At 41.1% G+C, this 15166-nt stretch overlaps 1 protein-coding gene across 6 annotated transcripts; it reads left to right on the top strand.

Moving 5' to 3' along the window:
- The first annotated feature begins 308 nt into the window (after positions 1-308).
- On the top strand, positions 309-12530 carry CIPC (CLOCK interacting pacemaker). 6 transcript variants are annotated; one of them, XM_013304442.3, is made up of 5 exons: positions 309-418; positions 1243-1382; positions 3308-3482; positions 4384-4553; positions 8052-12530. In XM_013304442.3, exons 3-5 carry the CDS (start codon positions 3416-3418, stop codon positions 8928-8930), a joined length of 1116 nt encoding a protein of 371 aa, XP_013159896.1. In that variant the 5' UTR covers positions 309-418; positions 1243-1382; positions 3308-3415; the 3' UTR covers positions 8931-12530. The 6 variants fall into 6 exon arrangements, with proteins under 6 accessions (XP_013159896.1, XP_027651744.1, XP_055649993.1 ...); XM_027795943.2 differs by having other exon boundaries at positions 2900-3482; XM_055794018.1 differs by having other exon boundaries at positions 2592-3482.
- Positions 12531-15166: the final 2636 nt, after the last annotated feature.

The raw sequence follows: 15166 nt of genomic DNA, 5'->3' as shown, positions 1-15166 counted from the left end.
CCCCTGACAGACCCTGTGTGCAACCTTGCGCACCTACGGCTGCCCGCTCCCACCTCACACCAACCCCCACCGCGCTCCAGGGGCTGCGGTAAGGACCCCCGCACTGCGCCTGTCCCTGCTGTGCCGCAGAGGCCCTGCCCCGCCGCCTCGCCCCCCCTGAGGGGCGCTGCCCCGCCGCGCCACCGCGTCGCGCCTCAGCGCAGCGCGCGCGGCGGCGGCGGGGAGCGACGGCCGCGCGCGCGCACTGCAGCCCCTCCCGCCAGCTCGCCCGCCTCTCAGGCAACGCGCAGCGCCAGAGGGAGCAACTGTCCCCTGCCGGCCTGGGCTTGTCTAGGCGCTGGGGGAGGTTCGTGCTCCATGGTAGGGTGTCGCGCATGCGCGGCCCGGCGGGGTTAGACCTGTGGCGGCCTGCACCCAGGTGAGGGGCGGCGCGGCCCGGCCCGGCGCGGGGGGAGGTGGCTTTGAGGCAGCGATAACAGCTCGGGGGACTTGGGACTCCCGGCCATCGCTGGGGCCCGCTCCGCCTCGCTGTGCGGCGGGGCGGCAGCCGGGGCCCGCAAGCCGGGCGGCTCGGCCCGCCTGCGCGGGGGCCCCTCCTATACGGGGCCCGCTCCCCGGCGGCGGGGAGCCCCGGCGCGGCCCGCCCGGGCTCGGCCTGGGGCCTAGTGCCGGGGATGCGGCCAGGCGGGACCAGCGGTGGCCGCTGCGGCGGGAGGGCCCCAGGGCCGGCGTCCGGTGCTTCCTGCGGGGCGGGGGCAGCCGCTGGGCCGCGGCGGGGCCGGGGGCTCCCACGCCGGCGCCTCGGGAGAGTGGCGCTTTTGGGTTGTTTGTTTTCAGTTGTGGTTTGGTTGTTGTTTTGTTTTTTTTCCATGAGGGAAGTTGTGCCAGTCCTTCCCAAAGCTTCCCTTGATGCAAGGCTAGCAGATGGTGTGTTCTTGTTTTGCTTATTTCTAGCCCTCCTTCTGTTTCTAGTTCTGCTTTTTTGGAGGTGTAGCATCAGTCTGTCTCACTTCCTTTAAAAATACCCTTGTTTGGGAAAGGACTACGGAACAAAAGTGTGGGTTGGGGCTTAAACCCCATCTCCCACCTCATCCTTCATTCCAGGGATAGCATCTAGGTTGCTTTTATGTGGTTATGTTTGCTCTGTACCTGTTAGCAGGGCAGCAGGTGTGGTGGAAGATGGAGAGTGAAAAATGATGCATAGCTACTGAGGAATTTCTCTTCTTTCTCTCTTGTATTTAGGTAAACACTCTCCCTACCATCTCAGCAGTGTTATCTAATGTACAGAATTCCTTACTGGAGGTGCCAAGGCTTGACGGAATCTTGGAGCAGAATTCTAACAACCAGTTCTCAGGACTTTAAGAAGGAACTTGCCTTTTGAGGTAGACTTTTCCAGAATGTCTGCTGCAATGTCATTCGAAGTAGCTTGCACTGGATACTGCCATTAATGTACTGCTGGCTTGAGTGTGATGCACACTCCTGAGTTCTTGTATTTGTAATTTAAATACAGAGCTCTAACATGAAACACACGAGGGTTGCTTTATAAGGAAATAATTTCTACAAATAATATTAGAAATAATTTCTGTACTTCATTCTGTAATTTTTCTCTTAGCCAAACTCTCAGCTACTGTTTTTAAGAGGAGCAGATACTTTGTTCTGTTTTACTAGAGTCTGCCTACCCTCAGGAAGCAACTGAAGGTTGTGACCAGTGTGTAGTATGGGAGGCCATAGTGTAATTATACATTTTTTTCTGATTTTTCATAGCTTTTAGTGTCAGCCTCCCAGTGTTCTCATTCTGGGTGTGGGAAGAAGAGGGTATTTCTAAGGCCAGGTCTCCCCTAGGAGTGCATTGGACGTATAGTATGTGTTGTGTTTTTAGCAGTATGGAGTTCTTTAGCCCCAGCATATCCTCTGATCACTTTCTTTTCTCTGATGACTGACTTAACTTTTGAGAGTGAAACAGACTGTATTAACAAACCTACAGCTTTGCAGGTTCAGCTGTATTTGTTGTATGGGCTTCACCCAGCACAGCTGACTTGTTTTGGGATTCAGGCCCTGGGGTAGCTAGGTTTTTGTAACATAAATATGGCCTAAGTAACTTAATTCGGGGGGGGGGGAGTTATTTAAGAACAAAAGCTTTTAGCTTTTTGGTTTGGGGTTGTTTTTTTTTTTTGGGTGGAGAAACTTGTCTAATACATTAGTTTTCTATCTGTGTTTCATTCTTGGAATAATCTTGAGATATTTCTGTGCTGAAACTCTTCAGTTAGCTCATTGGCAGTGTAAAAAGCAATAGGCAACCATCCCACTTGACTTGGAGGGATGTTGATTTAATTACAGATAACAACCATACACTTCATATCTGCTATTTTATCTTGGTTACCCATGTTGCTGAGCTTCATAGAATTGGACATTACATTTTTAGCAGATCAGGAAATCATGTTCATATTTCCCAAGTATTGTGTGTACAGTAAGGAATTATTACCTTGTATGACCGACTTTGTAACATAGTTAGAAATTACTTATGCGTTGTGTTCTCCAGATGAATCTATTGTGTACTTGTTAATTTTAAGTATTAAATGATTCTGTTTCAGGTAATTCAGTAAGATTGGCTGACCTGTGCTCTGACTTACTCAGCCACTGAAGAAAGGAGCTGAATGAGGCAGGTGCATTCTGCCCCTTCAGCTGCATCCATGTCTTCAGTGCTTTGAAGATACCTTTGATTTGCTGATGGCATTCACAGCAGTAGTGAAACCAATGACATTTTAAAATAAGTAAAATATCTGTACTATATTTCTGCTTCCGTTAATTTCTTCTTCCTATGCATTTGAATTTTTTGCATCTTTTAACCTATCTTAAAGGACTCAACAGCCATGCCTAATATGACATTGTTCTGTTGTAGTTGGTACAGGGGACTGAAAGATTGGATTGTGGAAACTTTCCTGAAACTGAAAAAAAAGCACCTAACTTTAGTCCAGAAGATTCTACAAAGTGAAGTCTCAGTTGATGCAAAGAATTTTTGCATATCTTTTCTGCTCTGTAGTGTGTTACTAAACATGCATAGTTTGGAGAGTTTTGCAGGGACTAAAACTGTTATTTTATTGGCAAGCCTTTGCTAATCAAAATGTGTGATAAACAGCAAATGTGAAGCTGGGAGTTTAACAGAATTCTACAGGTTTCTTAACAGGTACAGCAAACTTTTGCCTGTACAGATTTCCATAAGGACAAACATGGCCTTCTCTGTCTTATATTGATGGAACTTTCTTTAGATTCAGAGAAAGTCCTTTTGTGTTCTTAACTGTTTTTGTAGTTTCTCAATGGAAAAGGTGTTAAAAACTGCCTGCAGCACTATGGAAGCATGGAGACAAAATAGTCATCTATTGAGACCCTCAAGGAATTATTGGGCAAAGTGACAGAAATGAAGAGCTTGAACCATCACTTCACCATGGCGGCAGCTGAATCTGACAAGGACTCCGGTTATTCAGGTTTAGCATTACCTTTTGTGTGTGTGTGTGTGTGTGTGTGTGTGTGTGTGTGTGTTATCTTGCTCAGGCTTTGCTTTTGTTGGTGATGATTGGCAAATCTGACTCTAGTCCCTTATAGTTGTGTCTCATTACCTGTTGGGGCTTTCTATGCAAGACAGGTTGCATCTGCAATCATCCTACCATCAAAACATTTTTGGAGTGGAGCTTTATGTAGTTATAAAGTTCATCCTTGAATTTAAATGGCATGGGAATTTAAAATGTGCCTAATAAAGAAATGAATGGAAAGATCTCAGACTTCATAGTCTAAAGTGGGGATGCAAAATTACTTTTTGTTCTTTGTAGGGACAAATGAACTATTGGATTACACTGTCTGATGTCTCTTACAATTTGACCAGATTGTCAGTAGAGCCTGATAAACCAGAGAGTAATTATTATAATGTCAGTAAAATGTAGACAGTATGCCATTTTAATACTCAAAAAACCTGCAAAGATAGCCTTTAAAAGAAAAAAGAAATGCTTTTATGAGAGATACCAAGACACAAAATGCCTGCAGCACAGACTGAAGCTGTGGCAATGCTGGAGCCCGTAATTCTTCCCTGCACCATATTTCAGAGCAGTCTTCGTGCTAGTGCATAGTCCACGGGAGACTAAATACAAAAGGACAAAAATTAATAGATTTTTTGGGAGACAACATCTGCATGAGAACTGGCCTGAAATAGAAAGCCTTTTATTAAAGGCTATTTGACAGCTGTCACAGCAGATCTAATTTTATTGGTATTCCAGAAGTAAACTTTATTGTTCTTTGTGACTTGGTTGAAAGGAAGCAGAATAGTAGATCTGAAAGGCAATAGCAAGGATACTGCATATGAAACAGCTAACAGCTGAATTCTACATGTGGCAGATGGAAGCTCAGAGTGCCTGAGTGCTATGGAGCAGACTGACTCAGAGGACGTGCTGAATGCGTTGGGTTGGAACGCAGAGGATGGGCCATGGCGATGCCCAATGACCACAAGCAGCTCCTTTCCTGCGCTTTCTCCTATGGTCGTAATGAAAAATGTGTTAGTTAAGCAGGTAGGGAAGAAATGATATGTTGGAAAATATTGCATGTTCTTAAATTGTGTTTTAAAATATTTTTCCTTTCAAAAAGGTTTTACAGAGTTGAAGTTCAGAAAATAGCTGGTAACTTGAAAAGTTTTGTGACTGCCTGTTCTTTTGAGGGGCAGCTAGAATCACTGAGACTGAAAATACGTGAAATGGAGAAGCTCTGCTACATTTACTAAACCTCCTTGTCTCAAAGCGTTCCCCAAAAAATAGATCTTTAGGAATGTTATGTAAATAGCACCAAAGATCCGATGAAAAATTATTTTTTTTTCCTTTTGAAAGCTGTTGTTTTCTTTTTCTCTCAATAAAGATGGTAAAGTAGAATGATAGGTTTTGCTTTCTAGTTCTTTGGTCCTAAAAGTGCTTTATGTGCAATGGGAAACACTAATCCAAAGTGTTATAAATCAAAAAATGAAATCCATGTCTGAAGTTAGCTCTGGTATTTTTACTTTGACAGTTGTTTGTCTTGGTTGCATGTGATGGCTGATATTGCAACAATTACATTCCCTGTTTATGTCCTCCAATGTTTGGTTGTGTGTTCTTCCAGCACATCTGTGAGACTCCTAATTTTTATGTTGCAACAAGATACCAGAGCTCCAAGTTCAAAGTGATGCCATAGTATTAGACCTCTTGCTCTGTACTCATGTTTTCTGAGCAGAGCAAAAAGCCCTTTAGTGGTTTTTATTAGAAAACTTCTGAGAATACATTGAGAAGGGGAGAAAAGAATACAGATCCTGATTCTTTTTCTGCTGGATTTATTATGACAATAAGCAAAACCTGTTAAATTCAAATACTGTATATCAATGCTAACACAGATACTGGCTTCTGTTAGTATTTGGCAGGTTATGCGTTTGTGGGGGAGATGGTTCTGATCTGAGTATTGTGCTTTATCTTGACAAGAAGCAATTTTATACTTGTATTCCTAAATGTGTGGACGCAATAGTGTCTAAACAAATGCTGAATTTTTCATTTAGTAGGGAGTAGGAAAGCTTCACCAAAGGTTGATAGTCTTTGGCCCAGAGCTGAAAAATTAAACACAGATTGCAGTGGTAGTCTAGTATTAAGTTCCAGGTTGTGTTGCAAACAGTTAGGAGAACTAGCTAATATACATTTTAAAAAAAAACAAACACAACAAACAAACAAAAACCAAACTGGTAGTGTAGCAGAAAGGTAATTTGGGGAGGAAGAATTGGAGATAGATAAAATTACCAGACTCTTTCTTGAGCAGTGTGTCATAACATCTAAGTCTGATTATGTATGGTTAAGGACAATATTGTCAAGTTGAAAAATGTTTACTGCAATAAACAAAAGCAACAAGTCTAGATCAGAATAATAACGAAGAGTCTCTGCCTCTTTCCATTATGCCTAGTTACCTCAGATAGTCATGCTGATCATATTTTTAAAATGGTCTTTTCAACACAGCGATTGGCTGGGCTCATTGGCCCAAAAAAAAAAAAAGCAGCATCCAGTTACGGCTGTTTATTTGTTCCAGTTTCAATTTCAATCAGCATCATCCTTCTGTCTTAGAACCACTGTGATCCTGTGCATTGATGGTTACCTGCTGTCCCAATTTCAGAGTGTAAACAGCTAACAATGTTACTAAAAAAAAAAAATAAGCAGGGATTAATTCTCTGAAACACGGTGCTGCTTGTGGCAAGGTTTCTGTAAGTCCTGTAAAAGTCCTTAATAAGTAGGAAGGCTTTTTAGACAAGTGACACTGATACATGCACGATGTTAGTTTTCATTAAAAAAAAAATATCCCAAAACAACGCTGCAGAATTAGTGAAATAAACATGTCCTTCTCCACTAAAAATGAGATTTTGGGTAGGAGAACAAGAGTAGAATACAAGGTGAGAGGAAGAGAGAAGAAAGTAGGTAACAGATAAAAAAAACCAAGAACAAGATAAGCAGTTACCACAGCTTTTCTAGCTTCAGTGATTTTTGGGGTGCTGTGTTAGATACTGTACAATTGTGCAGTAAATGACAACTTCTTCCCCCAAAACCTGGCTCATTAAGGCTGTGTATGCTCTGTCCTGTGTGTGTATAGCCATGGTATTAATATACTTCCTTACTCCTAATATCTCCGGATAATTTTCTTATGAATATGCTTGTCCTTTCTTCTGTGACAAGGTAGTAATATTTTACAGGTAGTTATTCTGTACCCCTATTCCATAAGCATCTTGGCCACTGAACCAAAGAAATTCTGTGTCAGTGTAGGTAATTGAATCTCATCTCCAAGTCTCAGTGTCTGAATTGGTGGGTGATACCTGCTTGTGCTCTAGCCCTTTACTGTGGGAACGAACTTTGGCAAAGCACATTAGCATTTGCCAGTTTAAATCTTGTGAAACTAGAGGAAAGAAGATGGATTTCAGATGACTCAGTATTGTACCAAAAATAATAAAATGCATTTGTGCTAGCTAAAAACTGGGCCTTCAGCAGGCCTGCCAGTAGCATTCCAAGTTGGAAGGAAATGGAAGAACAGCTGACAGTATATTATATTAGTATAATTGTGGTGATGACTTAAATAGATTAAGAAGTGGCATTTTTTGCTTCAGAAAGAAATAGTATCTCGTACTAGACCATTTGATATGTTCGGAGAAAAGCAGGCATGCTTTTTGGCCAGGAGATACCATGAAGTTCCATAGTAATGTATTGGAGGAGGAAGAGGTAATGTCTTGTAAAAATTGATGTATTTCCTTATATTGCAGAATATGGCTTGTGGGAAGGAGTAAAAACTTGGGGCATTTTTCTTGAAATACAGTGCTTTTATTGGCGCACACTATTTCAGCAGAGGTGTGGAGTTAAAGTGCTCCGGGCTTACAACAAGCTTTTTTTCTTGCACTGGTTAATATTCAGCATTTTGTTTTTCTACTTCAGAGTTCTAAATTTATTGAAACTGTGTATTGTACTTAAGATTGTAAGAGTTACTGAACAGCTGTTGTCTATTTTAAATAACCATTTCAAAAGCTTGCTGTAAGAATAGAATTGACAAGATTAGAGTTGCTGCCTTTCAACATAGAGGGGGTCTGATTTGTTCCTAAAATGTCTGTGCAGTCTTTGACTCTTTAAAATTTCACAACCACGATGCTTAATTATGTTTCACCTTCTCTATACACTTGTTCAACCCCAAGTCTGGGTCAAACTTTTACATGAGCGTTGTACAATGTAAGCATGCACTGTAATCCTCATTTAGAAAAGCATGTATCAATTCAGATTGAATTGTTTTTAAATTTATCTGCTGCTCCATTGTAAAAGGATTACGGGTTATAGCTTTGATTCTGGTGCTGTGCTCTGTTGTCAGAGAAAGAGAAGGATGAGTTTGATGGAAAACTGTTCAGAATGTATTAATTGGACAGTGTATATCAAATATGGAGAAATGGCACAGTCCATCTGTTTCATAAGGTTTTTTTATCCTTTTTTACAATGTTGTGGTAAAACTTCTGTTTTTTCCCTATTTGTGCTTCTCAGGGGAGTTCATCACAGCTTCAATCTTGGACTGTACAGCCATCCTTTGAAGTGATTCCAGCTCAGCCACAGCTAGTGTTTCTTCGTCCATCAATCCCACCTCCCATTAACCCTCACCCTGTTGGGAAAAAGAGAAATGACTCCACCAATTACCTGCCCATCCTGAATTCTTATCCCAAAATAGCACCACAGCCTTGCAAAAGAGATCACTCTTTTGATTTAGAAGAACATCAGGGAGCCAATTGCCATAAACGACTCTGCACAGAAGCACCCAAGATGGAGACTTCTCCTGTATCAAGGAGCACAGGCTTGCCTACTAGTCCTTTTGCCCACCTACCAGTTAGCTTTAAGACCCCTCAGGATTCTAACCAGCAAAATTCTTCAACGCTGGTGACAAGTGGAAAACTGTCAGCTCTTCCTGGTTTTCATCATGTTTCCAGTGACACTCAGAAAGTGCCAGGTTTGACTCCCCTTTTGCCTTTTGGAACTCTGCAGGCACCAAAGTGCACCCCTCATGAGAGCGAGAGTGCAGCACAGACTACGGTGCAGTCTGCAGTGTGGAGCCCCCCACTGGTGCCAGAAGAGATTTGCACAACCCCTGAGTTGCTCTTGCAACAACAAAGCAAGTGCAGACGCTTTCAGAATACGCTTGTTGTGCTACGCAGGTCAGGGTTGCTGGAGATCACTTTAAAAACCAAGGAGCTCATTCATCAGAACCAGGTGACTCAGGCTGAGCTGGACCGGCTGAAGCACCAAACACAGCTTTTCATAGAGGCAATAAAGAACAATGCTCCACAGTCATGGGCAGAGCTAGAAGCATCTCTAACAGGATCTGATAAAGCTGATAACAACCTTGAAGATCCCACGTATCCCAACATTTAGTAAAAAGGTACATAGTTGTTGGTCAAGTTATTTCTGTACCTCCTATTTCCTGTCTTGAGTATTTTCTGAGTCCAGGACTTGCGAAGTGGCATGCCATTAACAGCTTGTCTTCAGAGCCAGTTGTGGGACTGGAATAGCGTGTTGGGGTCTTGAATGGGTACTTATTACTTCAGTGTGACCCTGAACTCCATGCTAACTCTGGGTACTCCCTTGAACTCGAGAAGCTTGGATGTGGTGTGCTGGCATGTTCCCATTCTTGCATTGGAAAGACAGTTGTTTGCAGTGTTCTGCAAGCAAGCATCCATCTTCCTGTTCACATCTTCAGGTAGTCGGTTCTGAGAAGGGAACAGCAGAACAAGCCCCAGTATTGGGCCATCATCAGTTGCAAGTAGATGAAGGGAGCTGGTGTGAGGAGAGGAAACTTACGTTGGTGGGGCGGTATCCTTAGGCTGTTGTCCTTTGTTGTAGCAGAAAGTCTTGCTGTGTGGTTTTAACACATTTGAATTACTGGAGATCTGCTTGTGCTGAAGCAGCAGCCTATATTCGCTGCAGTCTTTGGTCAAAGTGTTGAGTGTCTTATGACCGAAGCGAAATGATGTGTTTTGATGAGTATGCATTTGATTTTGATCTGTAGAGTTGAATGAGCAAAAATCGTAAGGCTTGCACTGGAAGTGTTTGTTCCAAAGCCATATTTATTAATGGCTAATAAGTGTACAGGGCAAGTGGCTTCGGATTTTCTCAGTAGCTAACAAATTGAATGTTGTTATTAAAGACTTTTTAAAATCTTTTAATTTTAAAGACACATAAAGTGACTTTTTCAAAAACAATACAAGGAAGATACTCACCAGGCTTAATTTGACAAGACTAGTTGCGTATTATTTGGTATGTGTGTCTTTAGTTTACAAGCCTAAACTCCTGTTTTTTCTGTGAAATCAGATTGCTAAGTATATAAAAAAAAAAGGGGGGGTGAAAGGAAAAGGAGCATAATGGCCTGTGGAGAAACAGGTCCTTCTCCCAAGACCCTTCCCTCTCCTTTTTATTTGAAGAAATCAGATGAATCTACCTGGAGAAGGGGACAGGAGGGAAAGAGAGAGAGATATGTCAGCTTGGATAATTTCCCTGAAGGATTTTATTTGCCTGAGTTTGAACTTAAAAAACCCAACCACCAAAAGCCAAACCACAAAACACTTTTCTTCCACATAATTTTACATCATTCCTAGCCTGCTTGCCTTGAGATACAGGTAATACCACTGTGTGCATAAGATACTAAGCCTTACTAGTAGAGATCTACAGTAGTCATGTTACAAAAGCTGTTCTACAGACATTATCTAGACATTCAGTTATGTCATTTCCTCCAGTCTGAAGGGATTTTTTCCGAGGCAGTCTGTGGAGAGAACCAAGAATGGCTTTGTCTAAGAAAGTTAAGGAATCTGGGTTGTTTATGGTATGTTCCTTTCTGTGTGACAGTGTTTTCAAAAAAATTGTGCAGTCTAGGTGGCTGGGTATTTTGATGCTTTGATCACTTCTATCATCTGTTTCAGATTCTTAAATAAACAAAAGTAGAGTAGATGTCTAGCTAATTTGTGACTAGACCTTTTCATTTTCTGATGCGTCTGGGAGTCAATATTGCAGAAAACTGTAGAGAATGCATTTGTAGTCTTCCTCAAATACGTGCATTAGAGAAATTGAAAGGGCCTTCTCTCTTCTAAGGGATTTCCCCCTTTTTACACTGATGAAAAATGCCGTACATGCCTCACGAAGAGGAGATGTGAATCATATTTGTAGTAGCCATAGGCCTAGAGAGAGATTTCATGGCAGGATTTGTCCTAGTGGAGCTGTAGCAGACTAGCAGCCATGCCTTTCATGGTTATCCTGCCCACCTCCAGAGACCAGTGCAGTCCGTGGAACTGATTAAAAGGAAAGCATTCATAGCCTGTGTTCTGTCATGTATTTTTTTAAATATACCTGCTATAATTGCGTACTAGGATGTCTCATCATTCACAGCACAGCAATATTGAAACTTAAGCCAGCAAATGCAGAAGACAAGAACACAGCATAGTACAGTGTAACAATGTAGGACATGTCCGATCTAGCTCTACTGGAATCAGTTGTTATATCTCTACCAAATGACATTTGACAGGACAGATGTGATAGTACCTTAGGCCGGCCGTTTGTGAAAGTATTCCAGAAGATAAGCTTGTTTCTTCTGAGCTTCTTACAGGAAGGAAAGGAGGCAGTAGGAGGCAGTTCCATTGATTGACGCCTGTAATAGGTGTCACCTAGAGGTGAGCTGTGAGAAAATGCATGGGATATCTTTTCTACTTTTCCTAAAATTATTATTTTACCCATCAAATAGGGGAATTTGAGGTTCAGAATGTATATATTTTTAGGAAGTGATTGCCCTAGAAAACAAGGTGATGGATGGACTCAGGCTACCTGGAGATGAAAGGAAGTCAGCAGGGGTTCAACTTCTTTCTTTTTTCTGTTTGAGACAAGAAAAAGTAAGCCTACCAGTATTCTCTTCTCCATCCTATTTCCACTGGTCTGATAGAGTAAAAGGAAGGAAAAATTGGCTTTGCAGGGTAATACCCTCTGACTTAGGGAGACTTTGGCTGGTAGAAATCTTTTATAGCCCTCACAGTACTACATGTATTTTTTTCCCCAACAGCACTGAGGGTGACCTGAAGTGGGTGTGCTTATAGCTGATGGGCCTTTCAGCTGGTGTAATTTGTATAAACATATATTAAATAAATCTGTGAATAAAGTCCAGCAGCTGGTTAGAAATCTCGTACTGGGCATCAGTCCAGACTATAATAGTATTTGCTGAACTAGAAAAATCCACTCTGGAACTATTATATGTAAATCTGGGGCCCCTTAGGAACCATATCCCTAGATAACTGCAAATCTTGATGCAACATCTATAAAAAGAGGATGTTGAAGACCCCAGTGATAGATATGTCATCAACTGCCGTTCTGTTCAGTTTCTCTTAGCAGCCTTTATTCCTGGAAGCCCTGGTAAACCTTTAAACAATAAGGGCTTTCCTTTTTTTGGTTGCAATTTAATAAAATAGGTTAGCTTGGAACTGTGTCGAGAAAGTTACTTGACTACATCAGGACCAGAATAGATCCTGATTCTGGGCAGGATCTGGAAGTGGTCCAGTAGATATGAGCAGAAACATTAGCTTCTCTGATTGGAAACCTGTAAGCAACTTACAGGGTTTTTTTGACCTTTGAAGCAGCAAGACTTTGTATTAACAAGTTAGCTGAAGACAGCTGTCCCAGTCTAAAAAGTCAAATCGGATGGCCTGTTAGGGTTTCAGTTGCTGCTGACAACTAGCAGGCGGGGTCGCTTGATGGGTCAGACTGCTGTTTTTCTATTAAGTTTTAATAATTGTTGGTATTTTTGATTACTTTTACTACGTATTTTTCAAATGCTACTGCTTTAGTTGGAATGTAAACATTTTCTGTACTTTCTAAGTCTGTTGCCAGCTCTGAATACAGTAGCCCAAGAACTCTGTTATAGAACATGACATTTTTGCTAAAACTTTACAGAAACAGACTGTGAAATATGAATGAAATAAAGTATATACTTGAAAAGGTTGTGGGTTATTTTGATGCCGTTAAACTGCAAAGCCCTTGATTCCAAAGCACACTTTACTTACAGCTCCACAGCAACATGTTGCCCATGTGGGAAAGTGGAGATCCAAAAGTGATACTATGATGTATCTCTGAAGAGAGTCATGTGAGCTTTAACAGTATGTATGAATTAAAGGGTCTCTGGGAGGAGCATGAGTAAAAGAGTACAGAACTCTTGAAAATTATTGTCATGGGTGACCATTGCCATAGATCTGTCATGAACAACCTGGAAGGATTTTTTTAATCTCTGAACTGTTATCTCTATGTGATAACTGTACATTATGCTCACCGTCTGTGCAGGGTGAACTCCTATACTGCATCTTAATCCTGTCAGCTGGGTATGCAGGAGTTCTAAGTTACGAACGTAGGATCTTGGCTACCGAAAGAATTACTTGAGTGAATAACTTTTCTGTCTTGAAGAACATTCTTCAACAAAATCTCTATACCAACTTTTCACTAAAGCACATTTTTCAAAATGGGGCTATCTTTACACAGTCTTGTCTTTGTTCAAAGATGACTCTTGCAGTGAGAACTGGGCAGTCGTGCCCAGAACATCCAGCAGCCTTGTGGTGTGAGATCCTGTTCTAAGGTAAGAGAGATTCTGGTTAGAGTTCTTGGCACCAGGCAAGGCAATGACTTTAATCTCATTACCTTACATCCAAAAAGGAGTGCCATCAATTGAAGTAATTTTATTTTCTGAGACTAGAAACCTCAGTGTTTGCAAATTTTGTATTTGTAAAAATTATGGGTAATTGTACCCAGGGAATTTTCAGGTGTCTGTCTCTTCTGGCTCATCTATCTGCAGGATATCAGGCCTGTTCACCTTTATTTCACTGAGGCCAAAAAGGTGAATTGCTTCTTTCAGGTGCACTGCACTTCTTTTCATTCTTAAATCAGTACCTCCTTTGAGGTACGTCCACGAAGCAAACTTAACGGTTCCAGTGTAATCTGATTCACAAGGCAGAAGGCAAACGCTGTGTGTCCAGTCTGCTTCCTTGTATAGCAGTTTCCAAGAGTTCCTCAAATTTTTGTTTGAACTAAAGCGTGTTTATAGAGGAAGCATTCTGCTTTGATTTGAAAGCTCCTAGGGATGAAGAATCCACCCAAATTGTTCAAAATGTAATTACTTACTGTTAAAAATGTGCCTCTTAAATTGAGCCTGAATTTGTTGTCTTTCAGTACCCAGCTGTCAGATCTTTTGCCTTTTGTCTGCTCAAGTGAAGTGCATGCTGTGACGTTACTGTTTTCACTGTAGGCATTTACAAACTGAAAAAGTCATTCTTCAGCGTTCTTTTTTAAAGTAACTGATAAGCTCTCAAATCTTTTGAATCCTTTATTCATCTGTGGTGCTCTTCTTTGGGTCCTTTAAAATTATTTAAATGCATTTTTAATTGGAACACTAACATAACTGAACATAATAGCAAAACAGGATTGCTAAAAGAGTTGTACAATGTCAACCCTTCCTGCTGCTACTCTGCCTCATTTTTATAGCAGCCTCAGCCACGGCATCAGATTGGAAGTCTAAATCATCCCTGGACCTCTTGCTTCTGCGGTTGGTGAACCCCTGTCCTTTTGTTTCCGCAGTCCTTTGAAAGCAGTTTCCAGACAGAGAACAAAACCCCTGTTTTTAGTAAGTGACCAATTGCATTCATTAATTATGTCTGCTTCTCTCTCTCAAAACTTCTACACCTTTACATTTTAAAGGTAATTTTATGTTGTGTTCTATTTATTAAAAATAATATTAAATTGTGTTACAGTCAAGAATCAATTTTATACCTTTTTCAAAATAAGAGTAGAAGATAGTCTTTAATAGATTTCTGTGTATGATTCAAAAACCATAGTTGTAAGGCGTTTCATGCCATCCGATTAATTTTGTATAATTCTGGGTTCAGTCTGTGTCATGTGGCACACTTAAATGCCCATCAGAAGTATAAAAATTCTATTGTTGGCTTTGTCCTCAACCAATTTTTAATTCTAGTTCATCAAAATGAGTCAATTTTATTTGGCCAGCTCTTTTTCTTACAAGCTTCATTAATTTCAATTATTTTTGCTTTATATGGCCTGGATTAATCAAAAATCATGGGTTATTCCATTATTTTCTCTCAGTTGTCCAGCCTATGTTCATTCAGAGCAGTCTGCCTACCCACTGAAAGGTTGATGCTGTATTAGTTCCTCTGTTCCCTCAGTCCTCTGAAATCTTTCCTAGTGTTCTGAAATTCTTTGAAATAGTATGGATGGTCCAGAGAGCTCCTTGGTTAGCTCCTGTTAAATTTTTGATTGCAACTTATTCAGACTTGCTGACTTTAAAATTTTCAATAAGCATTGTTTAAAATACCCTGAATTACTTTTTGAAGTGGAAATCAAGCTGCTGTCATCATATGAGAGGAATACATCTGGCTTTTTTCTAATTGCTCAACAGAAATTTTTGTGAAATGCTTTTGCCATTCTGCACTGCAGCAATATAATTTCCATCCTGAACTGGAGCACTGCCAGCATAAAGATTTCTTATGCATCTCGTACATTTTAAGAAATGGAGGAAGTAGGCTTTCCAGGGCCAAAAGGGGAGTCTCATCAACATCTTCATTGTTTTCATCTTGTTC

The sequence above is a fragment of the Falco peregrinus genome, chromosome 1 (genome assembly GCF_023634155.1).
Source record: "Falco peregrinus isolate bFalPer1 chromosome 1, bFalPer1.pri, whole genome shotgun sequence".
NCBI lineage: Eukaryota > Metazoa > Chordata > Aves > Falconiformes > Falconidae > Falco > Falco peregrinus.
The sequence above is the reverse complement of the archived record's forward strand: the minus strand, read 5'-3'. Positions and strand labels throughout refer to the sequence as shown.

Bases quoted from the DNA above. Each gene is read 5' to 3' on its own strand.
- CIPC (XM_013304442.3), top strand. From the start codon at position 3,416: ATGAAGAGCTTGAACCATCACTTCACCATGGCGGCAGCTGAATCTGAC. The intron at 3,483-4,383 runs GTTTAGCATTAC...TACATGTGGCAG, and splicing joins CAAGGACTCCGGTTATTCAG to ATGGAAGCTCAGAGTGCCTG. The intron at 4,554-8,051 runs GTAGGGAAGAAA...TGTGCTTCTCAG, and splicing joins AAAATGTGTTAGTTAAGCAG to GGGAGTTCATCACAGCTTCA.